General features: G+C 43.3%; 1 protein-coding gene across 1 annotated transcript; it reads right to left on the reverse strand.

The window, feature by feature from the left end:
• Positions 1-12,961: 12,961 nt before the first annotated feature.
• Positions 12,962-13,909, reverse strand: LOC140898387 (olfactory receptor 5AP2-like). Its single transcript, XM_073312156.1, has one exon. The coding sequence runs from the start codon at positions 13,907-13,909 to the stop codon at positions 12,962-12,964; it is 948 nt and encodes a 315-aa protein (XP_073168257.1).
• Positions 13,910-17,132: the final 3,223 nt, after the last annotated feature.

Below are 17,132 nucleotides of genomic sequence, written 5' to 3' on the forward strand. Positions count from 1 at the left end.
AATACACAAGCTTGGAGAAGGAAAGATAGCACCACTTTAAGTTTTTGAGAGAACGCTGAATATACATTTTTAGGCAGGTGTGTGAAATTTTTGGATGATGTGTGAAAGGTTGGCATGTGGCTGTTTGCATCTCCAACAGTCACTATGTGTTGCCAATCTTCCCTTAAACAAATGTTCTGGAGCCCAGAGGTACCTGTTTACTATCTTGTTCTGGAAGAATCACAAGGATAAAGAACTTGAATTATTTTTCACATTAAGCCAGATACCCTCCCAGGCTTCTGTTGTGATAAAAAGGCTAAGTTCTTTTCCCCATTTTTCTTTGAGGCTGCGATTGAGAGGGTAATGCAAAACATTAAGCCACCTACAATTCCTACAAATTGACTTTTTTCCCCATATTTCTTAACATGTTCTTCTAGAGGTGAAAGAGTTGAAACAGACCGATCATCCCCAATCCTTGCATGAATCCTTCATCATAGTAACTGAAGGAAAGAACTGTGAGACAGTAATCGCTGATATTTGTTACACTCGTAATCGAAGGATGCCAGTCTATTATCTTGTATTATATCTTCAATTTTTGTTCATCCTTTTTCTATCCAAATTGTCTTAAGCGTGGAATTGACCTTGATCCTGAGGCACCGGGTATCCCATAGTGGTACGAGAAGAGAATTAGTAAGATCAGATGCTGTAATCATCTTAGCCCTGGTCTACACTAGGACTTTAGGTCAAATTTAGCAGCATTAAATCGATGTAAACCTGCACCCGTCCACACGATGAAACCCTTTATTTCGACTTAAAGGGCTCTTAAAATCGATTTCCTTACTCCACCCCTGACAAGTGGATTAGCGCTTAAATCGGCCTTGCTGGGTCAAATTTGGGGTACTGTGGACACAATTCGACGGTATTGGCCTCCGGGAGCTATCTCAGAGTGCTCCATTGTGACTGCTCTGGATAGCACTCTCTACTCAGATGCACGATTGCCGTTGCTCTGACGCAGGGAGGGGCGACTGACGACACGGCTTACAGGGTTGGTTTACAGGGAGTTAAAATCAACAAACGGGGTGGCTTTACATCAAGGAGTATTTCAGGCAGGACTTCACGGAGGGTTCCAATAAGAAATGATGCACCTAAGTTATTGTTCTTATTGGAACAAGGAGGTTAGTCTGGCCTCTGATTGATACATGGCTAGATTTATCTCGCTGCACCTTCTCTGTGAGTGACTGCAGTGTGACCTAGAGGAATGAGTCCCCTAGACGGGGGGCGGGGGGAGGGTTGCAAATGAGTACAAAACAAATCTGGTCTATTTCTTGTTTTGATACACTCCATCTATCTTTTACATCTTCGGCTGGCAGCAGACGGTGCAGAAGGACTGCATGCCATCCACATCTCATGGCTGCTCGGCAGAAGATGGTACAATAGGACTGCTAGCCATCCTCATCTCTTGCCTGGCTGGCGAAGATGATGCAATAGGACTGCTAGCAATCCGTATCACCTGCCTGCTCACCATAAGACGGTTCAATAGGACTGACTGCAGGACTAAAGAGAATGACCTGATCAAGTCACTCCAAATTTAGTCCCTGCGCCCATGTCTGCCCAGGCGCTCTTGATCGACCTCACAGAGGCGACCAGGAGCACCTCGGACATGACGATGGCGGCTACCAGTCCTATTGCACCGTCTGCTGCCACAAGGCAATGGGTTGCTGCTGCTGCTGCTTTGTAGCAATTCAGTACCGCGTCTGCCAGCACCCAGGAGACATACGGTGATAGTTACCTGAGCGGGCTCCATGCTTGCCATGGTATGGCGTCTGCACAGGTAACTCAGGAAAAAAGGCGCGAAACGATTGTCTGCCCTTGCTTTCACGGAGGGAGGGAGGGAACGGGGGCCTGACGATATGTACCCAGAACCACCCGCGACAATGTTTTAGCCCCATCAGGCATTGGGATCTCAACCCAGAATTCTAATGGGCAGCGGAGACTGCAGGAACTGTGGGATAGCTACCCACAGTGCAACACTCCAGAAGTCGACTCTAGCCTCGGTACTGTGGAAGCGCTCCGCCGAGTTAATGAACTTAATGCACTTAGAACATTTTCTGTGGGGACACACACACTCGAATATATAAAACCGATTTCTAAAAAAACGACTTCTATAAATTCGACCTTATTCCATAGTGTAGACATACCCTTAACGCATTGCAGGATGCCCCATGTAGATGCAAAGATTGGATTTTTCCCTAAGGATGTGGGAATAGCCTAAGGTATATAAAAGAAGTGAGGGAACCAAATGGCATGGCTAAGCCTTTTTTTATCTCAAAGCAGGCCGGAGTGTATACAGAGCTACTGGAGGGGAACCAACTTACAATAGCACGCGTTTGAAATGCTAGGTAATATGGATACAAATCTGGCAACCCCATACCTCCAGTTGCCCAGGATTATTTAAGGATCTTGTGTGACAAGTGTGACGGTTTTTATCCCATCTAAATTTCATGGTAAGCCTATTTATTCGAGCAAAGAGCGAGAGAGAGACCTTGAAAGATAATAGGTTAATAATGACAGGTTTCAGAGTAACAGCCATGTTAGTCTGTCTTCGCAAAAAGAAAAGGAGTACTTGTGGCACCTTAGAGACTAACCAATTTATTTGAGCATGAGCTTTCGTGAGCTACAGCTCACTTCATCGGATGCATCCGATGAAGTGAGCTGTAGCTCACGAAAGCTCATGGTCAAATAAATTGGTTAGTCTCTAAGGTGCCACAAGTACTCCTTTTCTTTTTAGGTTAATAATATAAGTACTCCTTTTCTTTTTAGGTTAATAATATAAGTCACTGTAGGCAAGATATTCATTTTGGATATTTCTATTCTCCCCAGTAAGGCTAGAGAGAGGAGACACCACCTCTCTATAAACTTGGAAATTTCTTTAATATATAGTCCACATTTATAGAAACAATTCTGGGAAGATTAGGACATATTTTAACAACTAAATAAGTTATTTCCTTACATATTTGAAATGGAAAATGCTGACACAGAAGAATCTGGTCTTTGGATATATCCATTGCCTGTGATTTATTCCAGTTAATGTAAAAACTACAGATCTTTCCAAAAAATTTCAACTACATTCAATAATGATCGGATTGATGAGATGGATTCTTCAGTGGTACAAAAATATCAGCGTATAAAGTGATTTTGTATTCTTACCTGTTTATAGTCACACCTTCAATGGCTGAGTGCTGATGTATATACATTGCCAGTGGTTCAAGAGAGAGAGATTAAAAAGGAGGGGTGTCCTTCTTTCTAGTTGAAATGTCAGAGAAATAATTCCATAAATTGCTAGTGAAGTGAGGAGAGAGAGAGGCATAAATTTTTAACAGTGAGGTTAATCAATCATTGGAACAGTTTACAAAGGATTGTGATGGATTTTGCATCACTGGCAATTTTTAAATCCATGTTGGATTATTATTATTTTTTAAAATATGCTTTAGTTCAAAAAGAATTATTTTGAGGGAGTTCTATGGCTGGTGTTTTGCAGGAGGTCAGACTAGATGATCACAGTGGTTCCTTCTGGCCTTGGAATCTACGAATGCCATTTCCTTGATGATCACAGTTCTGTAAGTTATTGGTTGCCTCTCACTTTGCAGATAAGCCTTTAGAGCTGTATTCTGATTATACTGGTGTAAATCTAGACTCTACACTACTGTGGTTTTGCATGTGTATGTGGGTTGAACACTGTTGTGTGTTTGTATGTGGACTGGTCACTGCAGTGTGTTTGTGGTTCTGTGCAGCAGTGTGTGTGTTTGTGGGCTGTCCAATACCATGCATAACTATATGTTAACATCTCGTGTAGATCGTGCTAAAGGACAAAGTGCACCGCAATAGCAAACTCATAAGCTGCTATACAAGGTCTGACCACTAGAAGGGGACAAGGAGGCACATTGTGTTAGGCTGGGTTATGTATACATTGGGGAGTGTGAGAGACTTGAGTGACTGTGTGTACCTGTGGAGGAGGGGAAGGGAAAAAAGGGAACAGAGAATAAACTGCAACACAGGCAGGAGCACTGGATTAGTTCAAATGTCTGTGAGGCCCTGTCCCCATGGCTGAGAGAGGTGTCAGGTAAAGTGGCTGTACAGTGTCACACGTACAAATGCCACCCACTGGTCTGTGTGTGTTTCAAATCCCCTCTGTGCCCAATTCCAAGAGCCTGTAAGTCTGTCATACCCCTACCAGGGAGCCTGGCTATTTAGCTCAAGCTGCAGGAACTCAAGCCCTTAGCTCTGGAGGTCCCTAGTTCAACCACAAGGTGTCACCCAAGATGGTGATCATCATATGAGCTCAATTTAGGCCCTATTTCTGCATTAACGAGGTATAGCTGTTGGCCTACCAAGCTGCTGCAGAGCAAGAGTGAGGCCTATGAGGGGAGTGACACACTCGTGTAATGGGGGGCCAATTTATGCCCACATCATCTCAGACATGCACGTTCCTAGCCCCCTGCATGCTTATGACCTAAAATGCATTGCATGGGTGGTGTGTATTGAAACTGAGATTGATAGAGCTGGTCAAGGAAACGCCACCAGAAAATAGTATCCTCAGTCTGTTCATGGCAGATGCTTCTACTCTTCTAGCTGAGTGAAAATTAATCTGCCCATGGCTTGGGAAAATGTTGTCCAGCTCTACCTTTGACCCACCATGCTCACTCCTCCCAAACAGCTCATGCAAAAATTCTTGGGTACCTCATCTACCTGGAAGCTGTTCCAAGCACTTCATCACCTAGGGACAGATTTTTCAAAGATATTAAGGTACTTATTGGGATTTTCAACAGCACCTAGGTGTCTAAAACTCATTGATCAATGGGGGGCCTAGATGTTTTTGGAAATCCCACTAGGCACCTAAATGCCTTTATTAATCTGGCCCCTTAGCTCTTTCTGCTGTTTCTGCTTTCAGTAAATAAAGCTCTTCTGCTGTTTGACTGAAAACAGTGTGTTGCATTGACTTTATTTTGGGGATATAGTTCTATTTAAAAAATTCTCATCAGAAAATGTGATTTAATCAAAATGGACATAAATGTCCATTTTCTTTAATCCCATTTTCTGATGAGAAGCTTACATGGAAAAATGTCCATGTTAATGATTTTTTTTCCCAAATTTTTGATCAGGAGAAACAAAACATCAATTTCATGTTGACATGTCAATTTATTTCATTTCCATTAAAAATATTGACATGTTTTTGACATCCCCCATTCAAAACATTTCAGATTTTTTGGGGGGGAGGGAGGGGGGGTAAGAATTTGGAAGGCATCTGCCTCTGTCCACACAAGAGTGTGAGGGGAAGGTGAAGGTGAAGGAGGCCTTCCTTATGACTGTTTGTTCAAAACTTGGAGCACTCACCCAGGAGCGGGGAGTCCCCAGTTTAAGTCCCCCTCTGCCTGATGAGAAAGGATTTCAACAAGATCTCCTCACTTCTCATGTGAATACCCTAACCACTGGCCTAGGGGAAATCTTGAGGTAGGGTCTTCTCCATCTCTCCTGTTGAAGCCATTCCACTTTAATGAAATCATTTGCTATTAATTAGGCAGATTAACAAAGAGAGGGTTAAGGCTGATTACAGTGTATAGGTATCTATATGTGAAACAAATGTTTAATAATGGGCTCTCCAATCTAGCAGAGAAAGGAATCACCTGATCTGACAGCTGGAAATTGAAGCTAGACAAATTCAAACTGGAAATAAGGAAGTCATTTTTAACACTAAGAGTAATTAACAATTGGAACAATTTACCAAGGGTCGTGGTGGATTCTCCATCACTGACAATTTTGAAATCAAGATTGGACTTTTTCTAAAAGATCTGCTCTAAGAATTATTTGGGGGAAGTTCTCTTGCCTGTGTTATACAGGAGGTCAGATCACAATGGTCCCTTCTGGCCTTAGAATCTGTGAACATCTATGTGATGTGTCACTCAGTCACTTCTATGTTGTATTATTTTCCTGTGTGACTTTATGTCTGTGCTGTGCGGGTCAGTGGAAGTCAGGAGATTTGTGTTCTATTCTTGGCTTTGACACTGACCTGCTGTGTGACCGTAGGCCAGCCTCTTCCCCTCTCTGTGCCTCTCTTTCCCCTCCCTCCTTCTCCCTGCCTTGTCTACTTGACTGTGAGTGCTTTGGGGGATGGACTGTGTCTTATTTTGTGGTTCTGTGGACCCATTTACAGCATGTGTGCTCAACAGCAGTAAAATACACTGGATATGGTGCTAGACCAGGAGATCTGGGGTCTGGTCCTATTGACTTCCTTTATGGCCATTAGAAGTGTCCAGGTAGACAGGCTTTGGCTGCTTGCTTCAACTCTGACCCTGTGTTTCAAGATGCTAGTATCAGCTTTCCTGGTTACTCAGTTGTCTTTTCCTTTGAAATAGAAATAAACCGAGATGCCAGAGCGTGAATGGGTTTCTAGTTACAGTATATTGTTATTAGACAATATTAATTCCCCCCCCCCCCGCCCCATTTAAAGTTTAAGGGTGGTTGAAAATTTTCATTTTCAATGGAAAATTCGTTTTTTTAGCAAAACAACTTTTTTCCCTCAGAATGTGTCTGCTATCCTCGAAAATTTGTGGCGTTTTGTTGGAAAACTGAAACCTCAGACAACAACCTTATTTGGTTTTCTTCTCAAAATGGGCACTTGTGAGCTAAAAGTTTTTAGTTGCCTGACACTGAAAAAAGAAATGGGTAGGTGAAAAGGTTTATTTCCCTGTAGAAGAATTTTTTCAATTTTTATTTTTTGTTATTTTCTGACGAACTGTAGGTGAGTAAATTGATAGTAAAAATGTAAAAGAGTTCTGATTGTACTTCTTCTTTGTGTTCTTAAAGTTCCTTTGGATGGTAACCCTTAAACATATGGAACTGAATTAGTAAATTCACTGTACCAGTGTCTGAGGATTTTTTACCACACATGATGCACTCAGTCGGCCAGCCTCAGGATTCTTTGGTCAGAATCTATCTATCTAGTAGTATCTAGAAGACAAATGCACAGCTATTTAAGAGGTATTTCACCCTTCATTCTGAGACTGAATTGACAGAACTAGATTCAAATGTGTTCCTCTCTGCAGAGGATCTGTGTGGAGCTGACGTTGAGCATCGCTGGCACTAAAGGACTGCTGCTGTGGGAACGTGGTTTGTCCATTTCTATTTCCTAAGGGCTTGTGGGACTCACTCCCTGGAGCCCTGAACAGCTCAGAAGCGGAAGCCCACAAGCTATAGTACATAGATTCATAGATTGTAGAGCCAAAAAAGGTCATTCTGATCCTCTAGGCTGACTCTCTGAATAGCACAGGCCCTAGACTCTCCCCCACGGTTTACTGAATCTAGCCCAGCTTCTGTGTTATCTGTGGACCAGGATTACCAAGGGGTTTAGGCATGTAAAGATGGCGGGAGATGCCTAGTGGGATTTATGAATGCTCCTAAGTGAGCCAGGTGGCTAAGTCCCATCAAATGTTAATGGAAGTTAGGTGCTTAACCTGCTTAGGAGATATTGTGAATCTCAATAGGCACCTATCGCCATCTTTAGATACATAAACCTCTTTCTAATCCTGGGCCTTGCTAATTTCCAAGCCCGGCAGTTCTCTTGAATTTCAGAAGAATAAAACAAAAGCCTGGGATTTGCAAAGGAGCTGCAGGGATTGGAACATGGGTGCCTCACTCCCTTGAACATCCCAGACTAAATGATAATGAAGACAGCCAGGCGGCAGTGGCTAGAGAGATGTCAGGAGTGCTAAGCAACTAATTGTCCTCAACTCTCTGTGCTTCAGTTTCCCCACCTCTAACCTAGGGGATAATAACTGAGACTGAATGGATAATTCATAAGGAATCATTTATTTAGGGCCTGATGTATGATTCAATTTTGTTCGAGCCCTTACATCATTCACATTTTTTTTCAGGCCAAAATCGCCTGTTTTCCACAGGAATGTAGGAATTGCCAAAGGCCAGTGCCTTTGGTCTGACTGGGGCCAGCACCAGATGCTGCATCATCCATAGCCTGGCACAACAGTTTGGGTGTGGGGAGACCTGCCCCCAGTACAGCAGCTTCAGCATCATCTGCCTGAGTCTGCAAAGAGCCAGAGACAATAGCTCTGGGAGAGAGGAACTGCCCCAGGAAACTCCATGAGGTTTGAACTCCCTCCCCATCAACCCTTCCCCAGCATGGGGCTCTGTGTGCAGGGGGAGGGGAGGTAAGGACTGGGGGGACCACAACTGCCCCCTGACTCTATGTGGGCACCATGCTGATCCCAACGGGTGAGGGTGAGTCACCTGCTGCATCTTCCGGAAGGGAGCAGGGGTCCCATGCCACTGTCCCAGCCTCTCTTTGAGGGCCCCCCCCGACACTGACACTCCACGTGGGGTACAGGGTCAAGGGGGCAGAGCCCTATACCTAATATAAAAATCTCCTTCTTAATGTCTTCACCTCTACTAGCCATAGATTTCTCCTTGTGTCCCTTCACTTCCCTGATCAATTTTCTGCAATTCCTATCTTCAGATTTATATTCATTAATATCAACCTCCCTTTTCTTCCATTTGTTCTATATATAATGTTCCCCTTTTTCCATACCATTCATAACCTTATAAACATCTATCCTATCCCCCTTTAGTCATCTCTTTTCTAAGCTTTTTGTCTCTCCTCGTACGGAAGCTGTTCCACACCCTGGATCATCTTGGTTGGTCTTCTCTGAACCTTTTCCAGTTCCTATTGAGCTGATCAAAGCTCCAAGGGTTAGAGTCTTGTGTCCTTCAGCAAAGCATCCTGCTTATTCAGGAGCCCATGAGCCAGCTACTTAGCCTGTACACGGAGAACAAACAAGTAGTCAACCAACAAACCCAGATATGGACCAAACACACCACTCTCCAAGTCCCGCTTCCGCCAAGCATGGAATCTGCAGCTGCTCCCTCTGAAACGCCCTTGTTGGCAGCATTTCTTCATGGCTCTCGAGTTTACCGAGGAAGTGACATTTTATACCAAGTCTTCCCTGCATGCTGGCCACTGTTTTATATTATGCGGTGTCCCCAGTAATAAATCTGCTCATTTACAATCTGAGAACCAATGAGATAAAAGAAACTTTGGACAAAGTTTTAGAAAAGATATTTTTCACCAAGAGAAGATTTTCTTCCTAACATATGTGTATAGGTTAATACTCCCTCCCTGCTACAGGGGCACATACTAATAAAATGAATGAAGGGATTCTGCACGGTGGGTGGGGCTTAGGATCTGAGATTCTGGTTCTGGCCCATGGCCCATCCCTACAGAACCCTCCACTATTTTGATTGATAACAATTGTCGACTTGGGTGGCTATCACAATCTCCATGGAGAAGCCATGAAGTGAATAGTACTGGGAGAATGAACTACCCTTTCCCTTTGTAGAGGTGGTCTCTTCAGATCAGGACTGGTCTTTGGTCTCTGCTGAGGCTGCTTGTAGCATGTAAAGTGGTTCCAGTTTGGATGGACGGGATGGTTTGTGGGTGCTGTCATGACATCTCCAAGCAGCTGAAGCAGAAAACCAACCATTACACAGAGGTCAGTAGTGGGAGGACATGGGGCCACTACTCACTGGGCCTGAATTTGAACAGGTGACAGAGATGAAAGCAGCTGCTTCATCTCTAATCTCATCTGCCAATGTTTCCTGTCCTACTCTGAGATGTCTGTAGCATCCACATGGAACAGAGCCCTCCTCTGCTTTCAAATGTCCAGTGGGGGCTAAGGCCAGGGACTGTCCTGTCTCAGAAATCTTATGGGGACAAAATCTATTCCCAGACACTGCCATGATGTTAAGTTCAGTTTGGTGTGCAAGGGACACAACATCAGCCCAGGGATTCATGTAGGGATAGGAACCACTACAATAAGAACATGTGGGGAGTCTCCTAGGAAACCCCCTTGAGAACCACAGAGCTGCGATTATTCCCAGGGGGCATTAGCAGGGGAGCAAATAGAAAACAGCTCAACAGAATGTGTCCAATGTATTCTGGGTACAAATCCACTGATTTCCATGGGTTTGGCCCTGTGGAGGGACCTATAGCTGATTCTGCAGCATCCAGTGCAATTAGAGCAGGAACAAGGGGTATGTGCCTGCTGCAGAATCTGGAACAATCCAGGGTACTTTTGATCCAGGATGTTAGCTATCACTGGGATTTTCAGAGCATCTGAAAGGAATTATATGTTCCACTCCTCTGATTGAACAATGGGTGTTAGGCACCTTACTCCCTTAGACCTCTTTGAGTAACCCATCCATAATACCCAAGGATTTCTTGTATGGCCACAAGGGTACAAATAATTTCCACTCATGCGTAATTCAGAGCAGGGCTTTGAACCTGGCTCTGCCACATTCTAGGTGAGTGTCCTAACAAGCAGAACCCTGTAAAGAAACTTGCTCTCTCTTTCAGTTTGTCCTGTTGGAGCCGTTCCACTTGGTATAAATAATTAAATATACATTAGGCCAAAGTCAGTGACTTTGACCCAATGGGTAGGACACTCACCTAGACTTGGGGAGACGCAGGTTCAAGTCCCTGCTCTGCCTAATTCAGAACAGTCCAGTTGAGTACTCTAACTCTATCTATCCCCCTATTTGCTACTCAGGGGTCATCTCGCTCTAATTTTGACCAGAAATTCCATCCTGCACCTGAGAAACCTTCTCAATCAAAGTTTAATTGAACCTGACATGTTCCCGGGATCAGGTACAGTTTCAATGAATCAGCATTTTCAGATGAAAAAACGTTTCTTTGAAAAATTGCTGATTAGCTTTTCACAGGCAGCTGCCTCCCTGGGCTACCCAAATCCCAGCTAGCTGGAGATTTGGGCAGTCGGGGGAGGCAGCTGCCTGGTGTTCTGTGGAGCCTGGATGATGCATCTACCAAGCTCCCTAACAGGTGAGCTTCTGAGGAACCGTGAGCCTGGGAACCTGGCAGCCAGCCAGGTAGGCTCCTGGGGAGCCCGCCTGATGGCTAGCTGGCTGGCGGATGGAGTGGCAGGACCCCAGGGGGAGACATGCTGGCCAGGCAGCCTGACTCCCAGCCTGGTTTCCATTGAACGTTTTGAATAAATTGACACATTCCCACAGATAGCTTCAACTCTGCCATATCAGCACGATATGGATATAGGCAATCATGAACAGAAAAATTGGCACAATAATTTTCATGGATTATGTATCTATCTATCTATCCCCATACACACTCATCTATCCATTGACTGTCATAATAATTCACAATCAAAGAGAAATCTGTCCTTATGGCAATGTGACCTTGTGTGTTAGATAAGCAGTGGTCCCATCTGTCTGTTTGTCTTTCTAATAACAGTGTTCTGCTTGGCCAGGTCTAGATTTACACAAGATGGTGGATGGAATGCCAGGTCAATGCATGTGCTGGCACTTTGCCACTTACACCAATGTTATACCAAAATGACCCAACACAAGTAACTCACATCAATGTTTCTGTCACTGCTGCATTCAGCCCAGAGTTTTTGGCCAGAAACTCTTCAGAGTTAATCTGCTGATGTCCATGGAGCTACTCTGCGTTTGCACTGGTCCAGCTAAAATGACAATGGAATCCTTACATGCCTTGCGCTCTCTTTCTCCACACTGCCTTTAGCCATATTTGGATCCGTGTGTGTGTTTACTGCTGGCCAAACCCTGATCCCTTCAAAGTGAAGAGGCTAAATCCCAGTGAATGGCATTAACGTTTGGTCTCATTTTCAAGAGTCAGCTTGCAAAACCTTCCCCTTACAAAAAAGCCTTTCCACTACAGCAAGAATGACACAGCATTATGCATTCCAGTATAAAATAATATAAAGATACATATCCACAGCTCTAGGCATCCTTACATATCCTTAATAACACAATAACATCCCAGCTGCACTAACAATAATTTCAACAGTAGTTCAGCCTTGCAGGCACCCTCTTCAGCACCCCCCCCCCCCCACCATTGTGGGGAGCAAACCTTCAGCTCCCTCAGAAAACCCCAATAAAGAGATGGTACATCAGCAAGCCCAAGAGATGACAAAAACATCAACAAGTGCATGTAACCAAACATTCCATAAATGCAATGGTTATATAGACTATGCCAAAATGTTTACATTAATTGATGTGTGTACACACACAAATGTGCATGCGTATCCCTCTGCACAAACCATTGTCCTCCCCTGCCTGGTTTCAGATGTTCTGAAGTTTGCTCTTTTTTACACTTGGTAGAAGAGGTTTTCTTGAGCTCAGGTGTTGGCATCTGGCAACCAGGAAGGCTGGGATTCCCAAAGGAATTGAAGGGAACTAAGCACCCAAATTACGGTTGGATGTGGGTGCCTAACTCCCATAGGCTCCTTTGAAAATCTCAGAAAGACTTCATATTTTGTCAAGGATTAGTTCCAATATTAGAGCCTCAGCTATGCAGTGCCGTGCTGTTTCAGACTGAGAAGAGGGACTCAGTTTAAACACGTCTTCAAAGCTGCTTTACCCTCCCTCCAACCTTGAATACTTGGTCGTGCACGACGCTTTTTCTGCATGTTCTGCCTTTTTGGGTGAGTTTCTGTGCAGATAAAGCTGGTGGGAGGAGCTGTTGTTGAGTGCATGGAGGAAAGTCCAAGAGGGAAATCAAAGATCTTAGAAACATCTAAGGCACCAAAGTTTAGTGTCCACATTTCATTTTGCAACCATGAAAAGACACTTCAAACCCAGCTGTACAATAAGGGCCATGATATATGTCCCTTCTCAAACTTCCTGCCTCTAACTTCACAAGAATTTTTTCAGGCCCAGTGTTGTGAAATCCTGAGTGACACTGGGGAAGAAGAAAGACCCAGTCAAAGAGATAGATAATAAATCCAGTTAAGATTGTAGGCAATCGTCATAATTCTGTTGAGATCTGGGCTAGGTTATTCAAGGTGGTCTAAAGAAATTAAGCACTGATCTGCCAATGGGAGTTTTGTACTAAATATCCTGACACCATTCTGAAAATCACAACCTAAATCATGCCTAAATTCTGCATCATGACTTTCCTGAAGGCCCCCTTCACCTCTTGGTTCTTCAGACTGTAGATGATGGGGTTGAACATTGGGGTGGCGACCGTGTACATAAGCGACAGAGTTTTATGGAAGCCTGGGGACAGGTCCGCTGATGGTGCCATGTGCATGATAATGATGGTCCCGTAATACAGACTCACCACCAGCAGGTGAGAGGCGCAGGTGGAAAAGGCCTTTTGCCTCCCGGCGAAGGAGGCAATTCGCTGGATGGCCGAGAGGATAAGAACGTAAGACACAATTATGAAGAGGAAAGGGATCAGGGCTATCAGGGAGCAGCAGACCAGAATGATCATTTCCGTCAGGGGGCTTTTTGCACAGGATAATTTGAGCAGCTCCACCATGTCACAGAAAAAATTATTAATTTCATTGGGGCCGCAGAAGTTTAGCTGGGGCACCATCCCCACTACTAAAGCTGAGACTGAGAAACCAGTTATCCAGGAGGCAGATACCAACAGAAGGCAGACCCTGAAGTTCATCATAACCTTATAGCTGAGTGGGTTGCATATGGCTAAGTAACGGTCATAAGCCATGACTGCAAGAAGGAAGCACTCTATGGAAGCCGAAGCACCAAAGAAAAATAACTGTGTGATAGAGTCCCTGAAGAAGATTGTCCTATCCTCTACCAGGAACCCAGCCAGCAACCTGGGGGAAATGACTGAGGTGTAGCAGGTCTCCAGGAAAGACAAATTCCCCAGGAAGAAGTACATGGGGGTGTGAAGGTGCTGGTCGTACGCAACTAGCGCAATCATGAGGAGGTTCCCAGCCACAGTTAGGACGTACATCACCAAAAACAGAACAAAAAGCAGAATCTGAAATTCATTCAGATTCCCGAATCCCAGAAGGATGAACTTGGTGATGGATGTTTCGTTTTTCCATTGCATGTGTGCCATGTATTCTCTGGAAGGAAAGAAAGGAAGGAAGGAAGATTAACAAAACAGGAAAGATCTCCTTTCCAAAAATCTACAACTATTTCCTTTGACAGGTTTCAGAGTAGCAGCCGTGTTAGTCTGTATTTGCAAAAAGAAAAGGAGTACTTGTGGCACCTCAGTGGTGACTGCATCCGATGAAGTAAGCTGTAGCTCACAAAAGCTTATGCTCAAATAAATTGGTTAGTCTCTAAGGTGCCACGAGTACTTCTTAACTATTTCCTTGTTATTCCACCCCTTTTAACCGTATTCAATATCTACTTAGGGCCAGATTATCAAAAGCATTTAAGGGCCTAAAGATTCACTTATTCTTCTAGCGGGATTTTACAAAAGAACCTCAAGAACTAAAGTTCATTGATTTGAATGGATGTTAGGTGCCTAGATGCTTTTGAAAGTCCCACTAGGCACCTAAATACCTTTAAAAATCTGACCAGTGACCTGTTTAAGTACATTAGTAAATCCAACTAGACACCTATCTGCATCTTTAGGCACATAAATACCTTTGAAAATATGTCACTTAATATATCATATTTTTTCACCTGGCCTGATGCAATATGGCAGTTGTTACAAATATGTCCATAAACATGACCCCAGAACGTCACAGAAGGGTACTTTTCGGTTAACTTTATAAAGGGTAAAAAACCAAGCATCTGCAAACCCCAGAGTAACCTACCTATAATTTTTTCAGCAACATGCAATAATACATATGGGTGAGATTCTCATTCCACACCCACTTAAAGCCCCCTGCCTTTCCACAGCTGTATTGGCATAACAGGGCCGTAGGAGAACTGGTCAAAAACATTTTTTCTATGGAAATTTGTTAGTTTTCAGCAAAACACTTTGCTGAGAGATTTTGGCCACAAAAGGCAGTTGCAGTGCCTCGTGGGATAAATAGTTTGCTCCTCATGTCCCCATTCTCCTCAATGGGCTGGGATCCCCCATCTGAACTACATCTCCCATAATGCAGCAGGAACAGGGACTCCATATTGCACAGCTTCCCCTTATTAGAATGAGAGACCATGATGCATTATGGGAGGTGTAGTCTAATTGAGGATGCCAGCCACAGGGGAGAATACAGATACAAAAAGAAAGCTACAACTTCTAAGAGGCACTGCATTCCCCATTTAAAATATTTTGATGAAAAAATGAAATTTTCCATTGAACACAGACACATTTTTGAAAATTAAAAAAAAAATTACTCAAAACTCCAATATCCCATTGAAAAATAGTTGAAGAAAAATTTTCAGCCCCAGATTTTGGTATGAATGGGATTTTGGTCTATAGAACTAGATGCTTTAGCTCCAGTCCAATGGGTCAGAAAACAACATATGAGCTTAACTACAAGATATGAGCTTTTAGAAAAATGCCTGCATGGAAATATGAATCTAGCACTTTGCCCTGCAGGAGACCAGACCTGGGCTCAGTTTAGCTTCAGAGGACACAGGAGCCATAGTCCCATTTCTTCGTTCAGAGTACTTTGCTCCCAGCCTCAAACAAAACACCCTCTGATCTGGCTGCAGAAGTGTCCCTGCTAACATAAGCTGTGATGTTGAGTCATGAGCAGCTGAGATAATAACTAGTGATCAGGGTTTTGCAGATGAGAGTACGCAGATACAGAGAACAAAAATCTGCTCTCTCTCTCTCAAACTATCAGCTACCCTACTTAAGTAATTGGGTTACAAGGAATGCAAGTTAGTGCATATACAGTATGAGCATAATAAAATGTATATAGTTCCACATAAATAATAATGTGCAATGCTTCTTTGGCCCTAATGTGATGGACTAGATGGGAATCTCAGTCTATTTATCTTAACAAGGAGAAAGCGAACAGGTGATTTGATCACAGTCTATAAGTCAATGGGGAGGAAATTTCTGATCAAAGAAGACTTTTTACTCTGGCAGAAAAAGATCCAATGGCTGGAAGCTCAGGCTAGAAATAAGTTACATTTCTTTAACAATGTAGGGTGGTTAGGTTAAGAAATAAGTAGATGTTAGATTTGGGGTCTAAGTTAGCCCAAGTGTAGAGAAGGATGGGAAATTGAAGTTCCTAGTGTGAGAAAGTCAGAGATAAGTTGGAGACAGAGTGTTATGGGAAAGTAAGAGTTGACAAGGACAGGGCCCAGGGCTATGTTTTGTTACGTTTGAGTTATAACTGGTTTAAGCAAGGTCTTAATCAGTGTTTTGGAGAATTGTTGAGAATGTTTTATTAAAATGCTACCTATCTTGATAGTATGGGAAGGACATTGGTGCAAATGTTAATTTAAATAATGTGTAATGTAAACAGCCAATAAGAAGGTGGCGGAAGTATAATTATGTTAAAGGACAGTTTAATGTTAATTAGTATTATAATAGAGTATAAAAGTAGTAGCCTTGCTAAATTGTAGAGATCTGCAATTAACATCCGAAGGGTACCGTCACTCTGTTCTCAGTGATCACCCCTTAATAAACCATTCCATTTTCGAGTATAAGTGTAATTGTAGGATTGTGTAAGTGGTAATTGCACACCTGTTTGCTTAACTAATCATTTCTCTTTTTAATAAAGTTTGGTTGTATCATTCACAGGTTGCCTAGGGGGCCTGTACTAAGTAAATTTTCTGTAACTGACCTAGAGGCTCGAACCTGAAAACTAAGCTGGGTTTTATTGCACCCTTATCTTTAACTACTTAATATTAATTGGGGACATTTCAATATAAAGGCTACAACAGTGAGTGTAGTTAACCATCAGAACACCTTACCAAGGAATGTAGTGGATACTCCATCACTTGGAGTCTTTAAACCAAGATTGGCTGTTTCTTTCTAAAAGTTATGGGCTGGTTGCAAGAATCATTGGGTGAAATTCTCTGGCCTGTGTTATGCAGGAGCTCAGACTAGATGATCATAAAGGTCCCTTCTAGCTTTGATAGCTACGAATCTGTGACCTTATATGTCTCTTGTATCCCTAACATCAATTACGCTATGACAGTTCACTGAGAATCAGTATGATCCAGGGGGATTGATCAGTGCTCTGAAATTCTGAAAAGCAGGGATCTACTCCTGGCTTTGACACTGACCGGCTTCATGGTCTTGAGGATGTCACTTCCCTTGTTCTGTCTCAGTTTCCTGAATTCTAAAATTGAAGCTTTTACTTTGTGACTTAGGAAGGAAGGGAAAGACTTTGAAAGGCACAAAAAGGACATAGGGTGGGTGC

This window comes from Lepidochelys kempii, chromosome 14 (assembly GCF_965140265.1).
Source record: "Lepidochelys kempii isolate rLepKem1 chromosome 14, rLepKem1.hap2, whole genome shotgun sequence".
Lineage (NCBI taxonomy): Eukaryota > Metazoa > Chordata > Testudines > Cheloniidae > Lepidochelys > Lepidochelys kempii.